Source organism: Nycticebus coucang, chromosome 6, assembly GCF_027406575.1.
Source record: "Nycticebus coucang isolate mNycCou1 chromosome 6, mNycCou1.pri, whole genome shotgun sequence".
In the NCBI taxonomy this organism is placed as follows: Eukaryota; Metazoa; Chordata; class Mammalia; order Primates; family Lorisidae; genus Nycticebus; species Nycticebus coucang.
In genome coordinates this window covers 6,217,463-6,233,245 of record NC_069785.1, presented here as the reverse complement: position 1 = coordinate 6,233,245, position 15,783 = coordinate 6,217,463, and the positions used below count along the sequence as shown (strand labels likewise).

Here is a 15,783-nt window from a genome sequence, read left to right as displayed (position 1 = left end):
GACAGAAGAACATGGTCATCCACCTTCAACATTCTTAAACACAACAATTTTCAGCCCAGAATTCTGTATCCTGCTAAACTAAGCTTCAAAATTGATGGAGAAATTGAATCTTTGCAGATATACAAGCACTGAGGAAATTTGTCACAACAAGAGCAACTCTACAGGAAATACTTAGACCTATTCTCAACACTGACCACCACAATGGACCACCAGCAAAGTAAATACACCAGCAAAGTAAATACCCAAAGGTCAAAATTTAGTTTCCACAATGGCACAAAGGATAAAACTACACAACAGACTTTTACAAAATAAGATGAATAGAACTCTACCACACTTACCAATTCTTTAAATAAATGCCAGTGGACTGAATTTACCACTGAAGAGCCACAGACTGAATGACTAAATAAAAAAGCACAAGCCCATCCATATGCTTTCTCCAGGAGACACATCTAGCTCAGAGTTAAGGGATAGAAAACATTTTTTCAAGCAAATGGAACTCAGAAAAAAGGATGAGTTGCAATCTTATTTTCAGATACAAGCGGATTTAAAGCAACTAAAGTTAAGAAAGACAAAGATGGACACTTTATACTGGTCAAAGGAACAATACAACAAGAAGATGTTTCAATTCTAAATATTTATGCACCCAACTTAAATGCTTCTAGATTTATAAAATAGACCTTGATGGGTCTGAGCAATGTGATATCCCATAACATCATAATAGTTGGGGACTTTAACACCCTTCTGATGGAACTGAACAGATCCTCTAAACAGAAACTAAACAAAGACACAAAGGCCTTAAATGTGACCCTAGAATAAATGGGATTAATAGACATATACAGAACACACTGTCCCAAAGCTAAAATATATACATTTTTCTCATCAGCCCATGGTACATATTCCAAAATCAACCATATCCTAGGATACAAATCAAACCTCAGCAAAATTAAAAGAACATAAATTATACCTTGTATCTTCTCAGACCACAAGGCAATAAGGGTGTAATTCAACTTCAACAAAAACATTCATCCCCATACAAAGACTTGGAAATTAAACAACATTATGCTGAATGATAGTTGCATTCAGGAAGAAGGTTCATAAAAGAAGAAATTGTTAAATTCCTCAAACATAACAACAATGAGGGCACAAATTACCAAAACCTATGGGATGCAGCAAAAGCAGTCTTAAGAGGGAAATTGATTGCATTAGATGCCTATATTTGAAACACAGAAAGAGAGCACATCAACAAATTCATGAATCATCTTATAGAGCTGGAAAAAGAAGAATAATCTAATTCCAAACCCAGCAGAAGAAAAATAAATAACCAAAATTAAATCAGAGATTGATGAAATTGCAAACAAAAGAATCATTCAGAAAATTAACAAAACGAAAAGTTGGTTTTTCAAAAAAAATAAATAAAATCAATAAACCTTTGGCCAGATTAACTGGAAATGGAAAAGTAAAATGTCTAATAACCTCAATCAGAAATGATAAAGGGGAAATAACAACAGATGCCACAGAGATATAGCAGATCATCTCCAAGTACTACAGGAAACTCTATGCCCAGAAATTTGACAATATGGAGGAAATGGATCAATACCTGGAATCACAACCTCTCTCTAGACTTAATCAAGAAGAAATAGATCTCTTGAACAAACCAATTTCAAGAACTGAGATCAAAGAAACAATAAAAAATCTCCCAACAAAATAAAAAGCCCTGGTCCAGATGGCTTCATACCAGAATCCTTTCAAACCTTCCAAGAAGAGCTTATACCCATACTTAGAAATTATTCCAAAAAATTGAATAGGAAGGAATCTTCCCCAACATGATCTATGAAGAAAGCATCACCCTGATAGCCAAACCAGGAAAAGACCCAACTAAAAAAGAGAATTTCAGACCAATTTCACTAATGAATATAGAAGCAAAAATTCTCAATAAAATCCTAGTCAATAGATAATAGCTAACACATTAAAAAAAAAAATCATTCATCATGATCAAGTAGGTTTCATTCCAAGGATGCAAGGCTGGTTTAACATATACAAGTCCATGAACATAATTCACGATATCAACAGAAGCAAAAACAAAGACCAGATGATCCTCTCGATAGATACAGAAAAAGCATTCGATAAAATGCAACATTCTTTTCTAATTAGAACACTTAAGAATTTAGGCATAGGTGGCACATTTCTGAATCTGACCGAAGCCATCTACAACAAACCCACGGCTAATATTATACTGAATGGAGAAAACTGAAAACTTTTCCACTTAGAACTGTAACCAGACAAGATTGTCCTCTATGGCCACTACTATTCAACATAGTGCTGAAAGTTCTAGCCAATACAATCAGGCAAGAGAAGGAAACAATGGGAATCCAAACGGGGGCAGAGGAGGTCAAACTCTCACTCTTTGTGGATAATATTATCTTATACTTAGAGAACCCCAAATACTCAACCCCAAGTCTCCTGGAAGTGATCAAACGATACAACAATGTCTCAGGATATAAAGTCAGAGTCCACAAATCAGTAGCCTTTGTATATGCCAATAACAGCCAAGATGAGAAACTAATAAAGGACACAATTCCCTTCGCAGTAGCTTCAAAAACAATGAAATATCTAGGAATATACATAACAAAAGAGGTGAAGGACCTCTACAAAGAAAATTAGGAAACTCTAAGAAAAGAAATAGCAGAAGATACTAACAAATGGAAGAACATACCATGCTCACGGTTGAGGGAAGAATCAACATTGTAAAAATGTCTACACTATCCAAAGCAATCTACAGATTCAATGCAATCTCCATTAAAATACCATCATCATACTTTCAAGACTTGGAAAAAATAATTCTTTGTTTTGAATGAAATCAGAAGAAACCCTGTACAGCCAAGGAAATTCTTAGTAATAAAAACAAAGCCAGCGGGTGGCGCCTGTGGCTCAGAGGAGTAGGCACCAGCCCCATATCCCAGAGGTGGCGGGTTCAAACCCAGCCCCAGCCAAAAACTACGAAAAAAAATAAAATAAAAAAATAAATAAAAAATAAAAACAAAGCCGGGGTATCACCCTACCAGAATTTTGGCTATACAACAAGGCCATAGTGATCAAACCAGCATGATATTGGCACAAAAATAGAGACATTGACATTTGGAACCAGGTAGAAAACCATGAGATGAAACTAACCTCTTACAGCCACCTGATCTTTGATAAACCAAACAAGAACATCCTCTGGGGAAAAGAATCCCTATTCAATAAATGATGTTGGGAGAACTAGCTAAACACGTGTAAAAGACTGAAAGTAGATCCGCACCTCTCACCACTTACAAAAGTTGATTCATGATGGATAAAAGATTTAAAACTAAGGCATGGAACAATAAAAATCTTCGAAGAAAGTGTGGGGAAAACACTTGAAGATATTGGCCTGGGAAAAGATTTTATGAAAAAGACTTCTGTGGCAACTGCAACAACAACAAAAATAAACAAATGGGACTTAATTAAACTGAAAAGCTTCTGTACAGCTAAGGAAACAACAACCAAAGCAGATACACAACCTTCAGAATGGGAAAAAGTATTTGCATATTATGAATCAGACAAAAGCTTGATAACAAGGATATACAGAGAACTCAAGTTAATCAACAAAAAAGACCAACAATTCCATTTATCACCGGGCAAGAGAGATGAATAGAACCTTCTGTAAAGAAGAAATGGCTAACAAACATAGGAAAAAATGCTCATTGGACGTCCCTAATCATCATAGAAATGCACATCAAAACCACCCTGAGATATCACCTAACCCCAGCGAGAATGGCCCACATCACAAAGTCCCAAAGCTGCAGATGCTGGTGTGGATGTGCAGAGAAGGGAACACTTTTACACTGCTGGTGGGACTGCAAACTGGTACAGTACTAATAGGTACTTCCTTCCTTTTTGGAGTCATCCGCACAATGGCCACTGGCAGTGCCAAAGTTATGGGCATATATGCATTTGTGAAAAATCCATTGACTTGTTGAGGTGAGGGAAGTGCAATTTACTAATGGTAAAGACAATTTGTTGCCTGTACATTGTTCTTTATTCCTGAACTTCTCAGTTTAGGACAGAGGTCCAGTTTAGGGCCAGGGATGAAAGTGCCATGAGAACACCTAGGGCAGTGGTTTTGGCTTTAAGATGTCCTCTGGGATGAACCAGACATGCTGCCCACGAAACCCAGCTCCGGGGTCTGGGGCTCCAGGTGCACTGCCAGTGGCCATTTCGTGGATGACTCTTCCCCTTAAGTCAGAAGCTGATCCCACAGAGTCTCACTCTGTTGCCTTCCTTTTTGGAATCCTCAAAGAACTCAGATTAGACCCCCCATTCTATCCTGCAATTCCATTACTAGGCATCTACCAAGAAGAAAAAAAAAATCCTTTTATCATGAGAACTTTTGCACTAGACTGTTTATCGCAGCTCAATTTACAATCGCCAAAATGTGGAAATAGCCTAAATGCCCACCAACCTAAGAATGGATTAACAAGCTGTGGTCTATGTATACCATGGAATATTATTCAGCCACTAAAATGATGGAGACTTACATCTTTTGTATTAACCTGGATGGAGGTGGAACACATTCTTAGTAAAGCATCACCAGAAAGGAGAAGCAAGAATCCAATGTACGCAATTGTAATATGACGCAGTAGATGATCTAATACAAAGGGGGGTTAGGGGAATGAGCAAGTGGGGAGGGGGAGGAGAAAGACGGATGGAGGTGACAGTGTCTAGCACATTTCCTGGAGGTGGCACACAATTGTAAGAGGGACTTTATCTAACAAATGCAATCAGTGTAACCTAATTCTTTATACCTTCAATGAATCCCAAACAATAAAAAAAAAGTAGACTTATGTTTTAGATCTACAGAAATACAAAGATAGTTAAGATGTCTATGTACCACTTTTATTTTCTAAATCTACTTACTCTTTTATATTTGTCTGTAAATTTGAAGGTGCATTATTTTGTAAGAGGAAAGACAATGACTCCACGGCTGAACTGATTGAGCCTTACTGCCCATCACTTAGTTCTGACAGGGAAGCAGGCTGGGCCCCTCATGAGGTCACTTTGCCTGCACCTCTGATGCCCAGGTCTGTGGAATTCTCAACAAACTTGTCTCTCCTTTCCTCCTGCCTCATATTTTCTTCTTTCAATTTATTTTTTCACAAGGAAACTTAGGAGAAAAATGAATCTTAATTTCTGAATAATTTTGATAATGAACTAAAGGACATCAGCGGTGTGTCTGTCATTGACGTTTATACGGCCATGGAATTGTGCTTTATAGGACATGTGTTTTCTGGGCTTGTCAGAAAAGTAGGACAGAATGGCCACTGAGTATATAAGCTCCAGCGGACAGCCTGGGTTCAAATTCTTGGCCTTGTCACTAACCACTGGCGTGACTTCATAATCTTTCTGTGTCCCAGTTTTCTCATAGAAAATGTGGTAATTACGAAGATTAAATGAGAGGATCCTGTAAAGAGCTTAGAACAGTGCTTGGCATATAGCAGATGCACAGTCCATTTGAGCAAAAAGTGTGAAATACGAGTTGTCAAATGTAATGATTTCAGTCAGGCTAATATGAGAAATTTAAAACATTTGGCTATACTGCTAATTATTAGTTTTCCTCTGATTATTTTCTTCATCAAACCAAACTTCATTTAACATCTACTAAGTCCAGAAATTGGAGTAAAGGAAGATATTTAATAAACAGTCTATGGTTGGGCCCAGTGGCTCACGGCTATAATCCTAGCACTTTGGAAGGCCAAGGTAGGTGGACTGCTTGAGCTCAGAAGTTTAAGACCAGCTCGAATAAGAGTGAGAACATGTTTCTACTAAAAAAAGAAAAATTGACTGGGGGTTGCAGCAGGCACCTGTAGTCCCAGCTACTTGGGAGGCTGAGGCAGGAGGATCACTTGAGCCCAAAAGTTGGAGGTTGCTGTGAGTTATGACGAAGCTATGGCATTCTAGTCAGGGGAACAGGGTGAGATTTGGTCTCAAAGAAAAAAAAAGAAAGAAACAGTCTAGGACTCAGAGTTATTAGGGCCCAGTGGAAGATCCTCAGACGTGGGAGCCCTGGAAGAGGGGGCAAGGAACAGAGGATAGGGCTGCAGAGACACTTTGGGGTCAAACTGTGAAAGGGAAGGTGACCATGATGACCAATCAGGTACGAGCAGGAATGGAAACTACAGAGTTGGTGAGTTTCTAGAAACAGGCATGTTGAGGAGAAAAAGTTTATCTAGAAATGCAAGAAAAATTTTCTTGCTTCTTCAGCTTAAAATGAATAAGTCAAAATGAAGAAAACTCCCTCTTTACAGAAGAAAGAAAGAAAGGAAGGAAGGAAGGAAGGAAGGGAAGGGAAGGGAAAGGGAAGGAGCCTGTATTAGACCCAGCTGAGGTGAGGGACGCCCTGGAGCAGGCTGTGACTGTGGGGAGCGGGCAACACCAGGCTCTCTGGTCAGCTGGTAAGTTGGCAGCCTGGACTGGTTGAAGGCCAGCAAGGCTTGCTCATGGGAGCTGGGTGTGGTGAGTCATTTGGGTGATCCGAAGGTCTGGTGTAAGAAAATGGTGGTGGGCAAGCTGGGTGGACGAGAAGAGAGGAAGGGGCTGGTGGGTGGGGAAGCTGGAAGGCCAGATGGTATCCCAGAGGGGAAGGTATGTGAACAGCAGATGGGGCCGTGGTTAGACCCAGGGCCAATATGCCAGCACTTTAAACCAGGAAGGTCACAAAGATGGTAAAGCCGGGGACAAACAAAAATGAAATGATGGTGAGATGGTTTTCCTAATGCAGGTGCAGGAAACAGAATAACTGCTGTCACACGCGCTTGGCTTGAGTTTTCCTGAGTACTCTCACCTGGAGAAACTTCTCAGTTTAGGATGAGGCCCAGTTTAGGGCCGGGGATGACACGAGAACACCCGGGCAGTGGTTTCGGCTTTAAGATGTCCTCATGAATCAGACACGCTGCCCATGAAACCCAGCTCCGGGGCCTGGGGCTCCAGGTACATTGCCGGTGGCCATTTTGTGGATGACTTCCCCTTAAGTTAGAAACTGACCCCAAATGTCAATATGAAAATATTAGCAAAGCTAACTTTCATAAACTGTGGTGTGCTATGTTGTTCCAGGAGCAACACTAGAATGGTAACATTTTTAATACTGTTTTTTTTTCTTTTGTTTTATCAAAAGTTTGGGGGGTTTTGGAGACAGAGTCTCACTCTCTTGCCCCAGGCTTGAGTACCATGGCGTCAGCCTAGCTCACAGCAACATCAAACTCCTGATTCAAGTGATCCTTCTGCCTCAGTGTACCAAGCAGCTGGGACTACAGGCACCTGGCATGATGGTCAGCTAGTTTTTCTATTTTTAGTAGAGACGAGGTCTCACTCTTGCTCAGGCTGGTCTCAAAACTCCTGAGCTCAAGTGATCCCCCCACCTCGGCCTTCTAGACTGCTAGATTACAGGTGTGAGCCATTGTAAAAAGTATTTTTGAAACAATCTTTACCTATCACAATTTAATGAAAAATTCAGGTAAGCCAGTCACTTGGCATCATGTATACAAAGCCTAAAAGTCAAAAATAGATCAAAGTAGTTTTAAAAAATCATATTACATTTGTAGTCCTCGTGCCTAACATTTTCAGGAGTTAAATTATTTATAACAGAAAGGGAGGCAACACGTGTTAAAGTCCATGTCTATAAATACTACAAGCCTTACGTTCGTTGTTACCTGTTTGGCTTTTAATATTTAAAGAATAACATAAATTTGCTTTAAGCATTGACATGTGATTTAAGGACAGGCTTACTGCAGACATTTAGCCACTGGATGGAGTTTTAGGGTTTTCTACTCTGCATGGACAAGAAATGAAAAACTATTACCTCCTATTAACTTATTCACTAATCATTGCCTGTACTAGCGTTCCCCCAAACTGTGTGCCACTCAGAAAGAATTTCCAAAGTTGCTTGTGTTTGAAAAATGCTAGGTTGAATCAAATAGCTTTCTTTGTTGGAGGTGTCAGTATATAGATATAACATACAACGTTTACTTTCGGGAGTGTCTCTAGAGTAGAGAGTCTCAAACTTATTTAACTATGGGACATTTGTGAGAATACAGTTTGAGAAATTCTAAGAAAGGGTAAAAAAAAAATTCTGGATTGCTTATACATATCTTCGGAGGTTTCTTGCCTTTGGAAGGAAACAAAATTGATTCTTGGCAGAAGTTTGATTTTAAAATCTCCTTGCCCTGTCCAAGGCTCTTAAAAATGCTTTTACCACATTCCAGTAATTTAGAGTTTTAAAAAAATGCCCTTAGGTCTCTTTGGAAGCAGCCTCACAATAAAAATCATTGGAGAAACTAATCAAGAGGCTAGTAAAGGCCATCCACCCAGACTGAATGGGTATTTCTGCTCCATTGAACCCAAACTGCCTCTCTATTTGTATTCATGGCATCAGAAATATCCTTCTTCTTTTTTTTTCCCCCCTGAGATAGGGTCTCACTCTGCTAACTAGACTAGAGTGAGTACCATGGTGAGATCAAGGCTCACTGCAGCCTCAAACTCGTAAGCAATGCTTATGCCTCAGCCTTCCAAGCAGCTAGGAACATAGCTGTGCACCACTAGGTGTGCACCACTGTACCCAGATAATTTTTATCTTTTGTAGAGATGGGGTCTTGCTATGTTACCCTCACTGGTCTCAAACTTCTGACCTCAAACAGTTCTCCCAACTTGATCTCCCAAAGTGCTTGGATTGTAGGCACCAGACACCCCACCCAAATGAGACTACAGCCTTCTAAACTCAGTATTCTAAAGATAACATCTAGAATTAATAAGAATTAGAACTGTCGAAGACAAAGGTTTATACATGTTAATTTATGTGCTTTTGTAAGCAAGGACTTCTCAGTTGAGTGGTGGAAAACCAACACAAACCAGCTAAAGAAAACAAAAGGACTCTGGGTGGGTAGAGATGTAAGAACTTAGATGCTACTGTTGTAATTCATGGAGATTAAAAGACTGTTAGGGCAGGATAACAGTCCAAGCCGACTGATCAGCAGTGAACTTATTTACTCACTGTCCAATTCTACTGTGTTTATGAACTGATTTTATTTCAATTCCCACGAAATTGTCTGAGATCTCCTAAGTGAGTTTCTGTTCTGTACAACCAACAATCCTGGCTGAAACTAGTAAAAAAAAAAAAAGAGACAGAAGTATTTTGTTCTTAAACATTTATCACTCAATGGGTTCAATCCTCCTTTAATCCTCAAAGTTAAATTATGGGGAAATATACATTTTGAAAAACCCATTAACTTGTTTAGGGTAAGGGAATTGCAATATACTAATGGAAAAGATAATTCGTTGCCTGTATATTATTCATATCACCTGATAACAGATGGCTATATAATTTTCTCTTACTTTATGCAAACTGTGATTTGACCTGAAATCCCAATTAGTATCATCTTTTCATAGCGTCTACAGGACAAACAATTTCTAGTACTTCAAAGCAGTAACAGTATCTTTATTAGACAATTTGGAAAAAAAAAAACTGAGTCCTATCAGTTATCCCTGTATTACAGCTTTGCTATGGAAAAACAAAATACCTTTGCTCAATATGTAAATCTTTGGGTAGTAGTCTCATTTCTTGAGCTAATTCAACTGAGTATTCTCTCTGGACCCAGGAGGATATGGCTCCGTCTTGTAGGCCAACGTCCAGGGCAGCTCTGGACTACACTCTATGATCAGTCAGGAGCAAGCAAAGTACCCCAAATTGGGAGGTGAGGGTTTTATGCAGTAATTTTTTAAAATTTGAAATATTATTATTTATTAGGTTTATTCTGTGTATTTTTCTTACTTTAGTTATTATATAACTGGTAAGTCCTACATTAGCAGTGTTACCAGATGTACACTTTTATTTATTTATTTTTATTTCAGGTTTACGTGAGGGTACAACCAAGTCACGATAGTTAAATTTGTTAGGTAGAGTCCCTCTTGTAGTTGTGTCCCGTACCCAAAAGGTGTGCCATGCAGCCCTACATTGTGTATGTAGTAATCGTTGACAGTGGGATGCTGACTTCAGTTTTACACAAATAGTTTATGGTTGTGCCACACTGAAATTAGTAAATTATAAAAATTTCAATTATTTTCTCAAAATCTTTTCACAGTTACTGTTTTAACTCCTTTACATCCTCGTGGGACGTGATAAAGTCTCCCGTAAGTCAGTGGCAGCATCAGCTCCAGACACGGATCTCCTGTCACCCAGCCTCTTTCCATTATGCCCCAGTACAAAGCAGAACCAATGTCTTCTCTGTAGCATTGTCTTAATATGCATATCTGTAAACATGTTTACAGATGAACATTCTGAACACAGAATGTTTTGGTTGTACCAGAAGTAAGATAAATTTAAAAACATGAACATATGCTACCTGTTCCATTTAGCACAGGAACATACAGATTAGAATGTGTTTGCTACTGGGCCATGGTTCACCGAGTATCATTTTAGCAGCATTATAGAACACACTTTGATATGCAAGTATTTAATGAGATGCCACCATAAACCTAAGCAGGTATTTTTTCCAGAAAACTTTGGAAATGAAAGTGTATAAACTGAGAATTTAAGATGTTATTTAAATTGCAAATCTCCACTGAAAATACAAAGGTAAGAGAGAAATAACATTTGTGACCAAGATTCAGAATGACTAGAGTTTAGGATAGAAAGGAAAAGAAAGTCTTTGCTCATTAGCACAAACACAAAAGAATGGTGACAAATATATTACTTATCTACTGATTGATAAAACACCTCAGGAATTCAAGGATAATGTTAGGGTTTAGGGATCTGAACTCCCTGAAATTACAAAGAAATAACAGTGCTTCCAACTGCCCATTTTAAAGTGTCCACAAAATCATTTTTTTTTTTTTTGCATTGCCACTCTTTTACCAACCTCACTTGAATAAAGGGATACAGAAAGTACTGATACAAATAAAAACTGCTACCAGACATTTGACTTATAAGACCACTTCGTTTACTGTTATTTTCTCATGGCTCTTGAAGGCCACACATATCTGAAAAACACTTTAATTTGGTCAAATGACAACGAATGAATTTCAACCAGTAGTTTTTAAAACCAATTAAAAAATAAACTTAATCCATCTTGTCTTGAATGTGTAATATGTGTGACATACTTACTGAGGGTTGGGGAGCAGAGTTGGGGTGATGGTATACAAGCAGCAGAGGCTAGTTTGGGGGTTAAGGAGAAGTTTTTTTAGGGGGAAAAAAGCAGAGTGGAGACTGACCAAAAGTCAGCTCACTGTCACACAGTTTCAAGAGACTTTGATTAATCGGAGCCTTATGGGTGTAGTTGGATTGTGAAAACGGGTTGTTAGGGGAGTCATTTGTCTGTAGAGGAACTGATCCTTACACAGGGGCTAATCTTGGAGTTACGCCCTTCAGTGGAGAGGACCAGGGGCTTATCTCTGAGGTAGAAAGTTACTGTTCTTCTGGTTCCCAGGAACCCTGGCCTTGAAGCACTCCAGGAGGTGGGGCGGATCATGCTGTGATCATGCAGTTTGGTTCCTGGCCATTTTCTCTCGCGAGCTGACTCCCAAAATGGCTGTACTCTTGTCAGGGTCATGAGGATCCCTTCTCCACCCTTAGTCATAGGATTTTCTTTATTAGTAGACTGACTAATATGGTAGGCTATGAATGGAAATTCTTCAGATCTAGTAATAACCCGTGTTGAAAACCAGCTGCCCAACTTAGGGAGTCACGCTTAGTATAATTCTTTGTTCTCCTATTTCTGAAGGACATAGAAATTCCAGCCCATGAACTATTGTGGAGACAGCATCGTTAACCAAAACAGACTACCGGAGAAAACCAGCACTAACACATCAACTTGCTTATTAAGGAAATAGGTGGGGGAGTAGCGTTTGTGGTTCATCTAAAAGATGACAAGTCAATGATAAAATCTGTCATCTTTCTGCCTTACTTTTTCTTAGCAGTTTAATAATCCTTATATTGACTGAACAATAATATGCCAACTTATTATTTTGGGAAAAAATGTCCAAGAGATCAGAGAATGAATGGTCTTTTGTCCTACTTATCTTATGTCTCAAGGGTTTTAAATTATTCTTTAGCAGACAGATATTCAAATTTTAACCCCTTCAGCACCACCGTGTCCCCACAACTTTTATTCCTAATAAAACAAATGGGTAACATTTCAAATCTACACGGGGATCAACAGAGATTGAAAGTTTCCTTTTGGCCTTAAGGGATCCAATAGAGGCATTTCTTCACAGAAAAATAATGCTGTGGTTTAACCATGATAATAGCTTGTGGCTCTAATTTCTTTTTCCAGACAGAGTGATTGATTTACGAGCTCCAAGGATACTTTGAGGGCGGTTTAACATAGAATACTGTTAGCAACTTAAGAGTGAAATCATAATATGAAGAAAAAATTGGCTGTGAACTAAAGTTTTGAAACCTTTCAAAATTAAATGTCATTTTTGAAAGCTTCAAGCATATGTCTGGTGGGGCTAAAATCTGTGCTACAGGAGATCTCCACTACCCCTAACCTGGTGTAATTGATTACATGTGAGAATAGGGTAACTGAATAGGGATCCCCTGGGATAAGGAACTGAGAAAAACTTTCACTCACTGTAGCCAATGGTGACTATTTTTTTTTTTTTTTGCTGTAAATAAAAAAATGTTCAACCTTAACTCAATGGGCAGTCTTTCTAGTCTCCAAGGAGTGCTGTGAACTCTGAGTGGGGCCACAGAGGAGGCAAGAACACCACTTTCAGCCTTGCCTCATTCTCGGGTGTGCCAGTTAGTGATGCAAAGAACACCTTCCTCCTATAATCCTGAACCCTATCCTGCCTTCCACACCCCCAACCAAGCGGACTACACAAATAAAAGTCAACTGTATGCCCCTCTCCTGCAGCGGTCCCTTTCCTTCTAGGCCGTGTAGGAGGAATATTATAAAGATCTCTTTCCTAGTGGGGCTGATTTTCCAGTGTGTGTGTAGGGGGAGCGACAGATAAATACAAAAGGAACATGATAATGAAAACATACAGCCTGCCAGATAGTAATGAGAAGTACTAGTGAGCAAAAGAAAGCTGGGCGAGAACCAGAGGGGTCTGTCTGGATGAGCGGCACTGCAAAGGTGACAACTGAGTAACGACCTGAAGGAGGCAGCCCAGGGTGCTGGGGAAGGAGAGGCTCAGGCCAAGGGAGCACCAAATGCAAAGCCCTAGGGTGGGGAGGTGCCTGGTGTTAGCAGAACAGCCAGGGACACTGTGTGGCTGGGGCCGAGGGACTGAGTGGGAGGGGGTCACATAGGTCCTGGCAGGCCATTCTACCCACAGTCTGAGAAGTGCGGGGAACCATAGAGGGCTTTAAGCAGAGGAATGGCACGACTTCATACTTTGTTAAACACGCTTCTCTTTTAAAATAGGTATGGTGAAAGCACCATCAAAAGCTACTGGAAAGATAAACCTGGTAACAGGTGTCCCAGAGTTTGCACATAACAACTACTGCGGGCTCTGGCGTGTGGTAGGTAGTTGAGAGGAGGGGGTGTCCCAGGGACATGCACCCAACTGACTTTCAGGCTGAGACCTTGCAGAAAACTCGCGTCTTGGCACGTCAATCCCAGGTCCCCCTACAGGAAGGTCAGGGCCGGGGCTGATACGTCGTGTTGCCATGGCAACTGTAGGCTTCTCTCCGCTTTTAAGCTGCAGGCACCCGGGCTCCAGCGCGGGCTCATCAGCATTCTGCCCGCGGCGCCGTCTCCCTGGCCCCGTGGTGCCACACTGCGTCCGCCCAACCAGCAGCTCCAGTCTGCTGGTGCCCGTGCGACCCTACCACCCCCAACACACCCCTACCCCATTCTCTCTCCCAGTTCAGCCCATCCAGCTCTGAAGCGTGACTGGACGCCCAGGGCACTAGCACGGCCGTGCCTGGATACCTAGCGCTTTCCGGAACGCTGACCGCAGCCGCAGGCTGCAGACCCGCTGCGGAGAGGGGGCGCCCTGCACCCAGCTCGCACGAGCAGGCCTGCTCCAAGGCATCCCCGCACCAACTCTCTAGGGACATTCAGCTCCCCTGCCAGCCGTTTTAGGATCCCCCCACGCCGCCTGCAATGCACCAGACTAGCTAGGTAAACATCGAAGCACCTGCATTGCGCCCCCGCGGGGATGCGCTGTGCGCCAAAGAGGGAACAGTGTGCTGCGACACCCGAGGATAGGAAGCGCGGGGAGTTAGAGCGGGTTTCCTCAGGACTCACCTTGTGCAGTTTCCACATGGCTCCCAGAGCCTTAACTTCGTGACTGGAATGTTTGCCCTCCTCCAGGCACTGGTAGCACACGGGCATCTTGCACTGCACGCAGTACATGCTGTGGTTCTCCAGCTCGTGGTCTGTGCAGGTGGACACCTTGCGCGGGCTCAACCTACGGCTCACGCGGCCCTGGGCCGGGGGCACCAGGCGGTGCTTGGCTAGGGGTCCCCGCGGAGGGTGGCAGCGCAGGCGGCACGGATCGCAGTAGAAGACGTCGCACTGTTCGCACATGACCGTGGCCTCCTTGGGCGCCTTCTCGCAGAGCTGGCACTTGAGGGCCGCAGCTTTGCTCTGCTGGTAGCGGTCAATTACCCCTTCCAGGACGCGGTTCTTAGGGAAGCCGCGCAGCCCCCGGTCATCCAAGATGAGACTGCGGTGGCACTGGGGGCAGGTGATACAGGAGTTGCGGGGTATAGGGGCCAGGGCCGGTGACAGGTGGGTGGCCGGTGGCGGCATAGCTGGGGGGAACACGCGGACGCCGTTGGGGGACTTCTGGCACGGGGTGGTGGGGGCGCTGGCGAACCCCCCGTAGGAGCCGTAGCCACTGTCCGCCTCGCTGTACAGGCTCATCTTGTCCAGGTCCAGATAGTCATAGTCGGAGACCCCAGAGCCGGAGGCCCGACGGCTCTGAGGGGACTCGGACTCCGGGGTCTGCACCAGGATGTTGCGAGCGCACGCCTGACATAAATTGTGGGAGCAGGGAAGGATGATGGGCTCCCGGTAGAAGGAGCCGCACACGGGGCATTTCAACTCCTCTTCCATCTCCTCCATGGGGACCGGTCGGGGGCGATGCTGCAGCGGGTGCCTGAGCGCGCGAGGCGGCCGACGGGCCTGTCTAGTCCAGCACCTTGGCCAGCGGCGGCGGCGGCTGCGGTGGCGCCTTCCAGCGTCGTCTTGGCGCCTGCACCTTGCCAGGCGCTCGCTCTGTGAGCCGCGGAGCCGCCGCGCGGCGCGCCAGCCCCGGGCCGCCCCCTCCCGTCCTCCTAGTCCCGCCCCGGCCTGTGAGCCGCGGCCCATTGGGCGGCGAGCGAAGAGCAAAGCTCTTATTGGCCAGATGCTCTGTCCGTCTCCGCGCCTCCGCAGGCCACGGGGGGTTTGGCGGAGTCTGGAGCTCAGGGGAGGCTTGGCTCCCGGCTGCAGGATCTCGGGCGGGGGTTGGCGTGCGGGGGCCTGGGGACCGGGAGGGGGAATCGGCGGATGACTCATCTCTCGCCCCACTTCCTTCCGACCTCCGGCGCAGTCACCCTGGAACAGGGGGCGTGAGAAACCCCTCCCCGTGGCGAGGGGGCTGGCACAGGGGGCTGGGGCGCCGCGGCACCGTGCGCGTGTGGCTGACGGCTCCGGTCCCCGCGCCCACCCACCCCCGGCGGGCGCCGCGCGGAGCGCGGAGGACGCCCCTGCTCCTTCCGCTGCTGGCGGCTCGCCCGGGCCTGGGTTTCTGCACCGCAGCTGGGCTTTTACCGCCTGC

The 15,783-nt window shown here is 43.5% G+C and overlaps 1 protein-coding gene across 6 annotated transcripts in view; it reads right to left on the bottom strand.

Moving 5' to 3' along the window:
* Window positions 1-15,455, bottom strand: part of TRIM9 (tripartite motif containing 9) — a 133,302-nt gene extending 117,847 nt beyond the window's left edge. For 5 of the 6 annotated variants that reach the window (XM_053594604.1, XM_053594605.1, XM_053594606.1 and 2 more), the window contains exon 1: window positions 14,265-15,281. In XM_053594604.1, the coding sequence (XP_053450579.1) occupies window positions 14,265-15,086 (822 nt within the window). In that variant the 5' untranslated portion in view covers window positions 15,087-15,281. Of the gene's footprint in view, window positions 1-14,264 lie in introns of all 6 variants that reach the window. The other variant, XM_053594603.1, reaches the window with a different exon arrangement.
* Window positions 15,456-15,783: the final 328 nt, after the last annotated feature.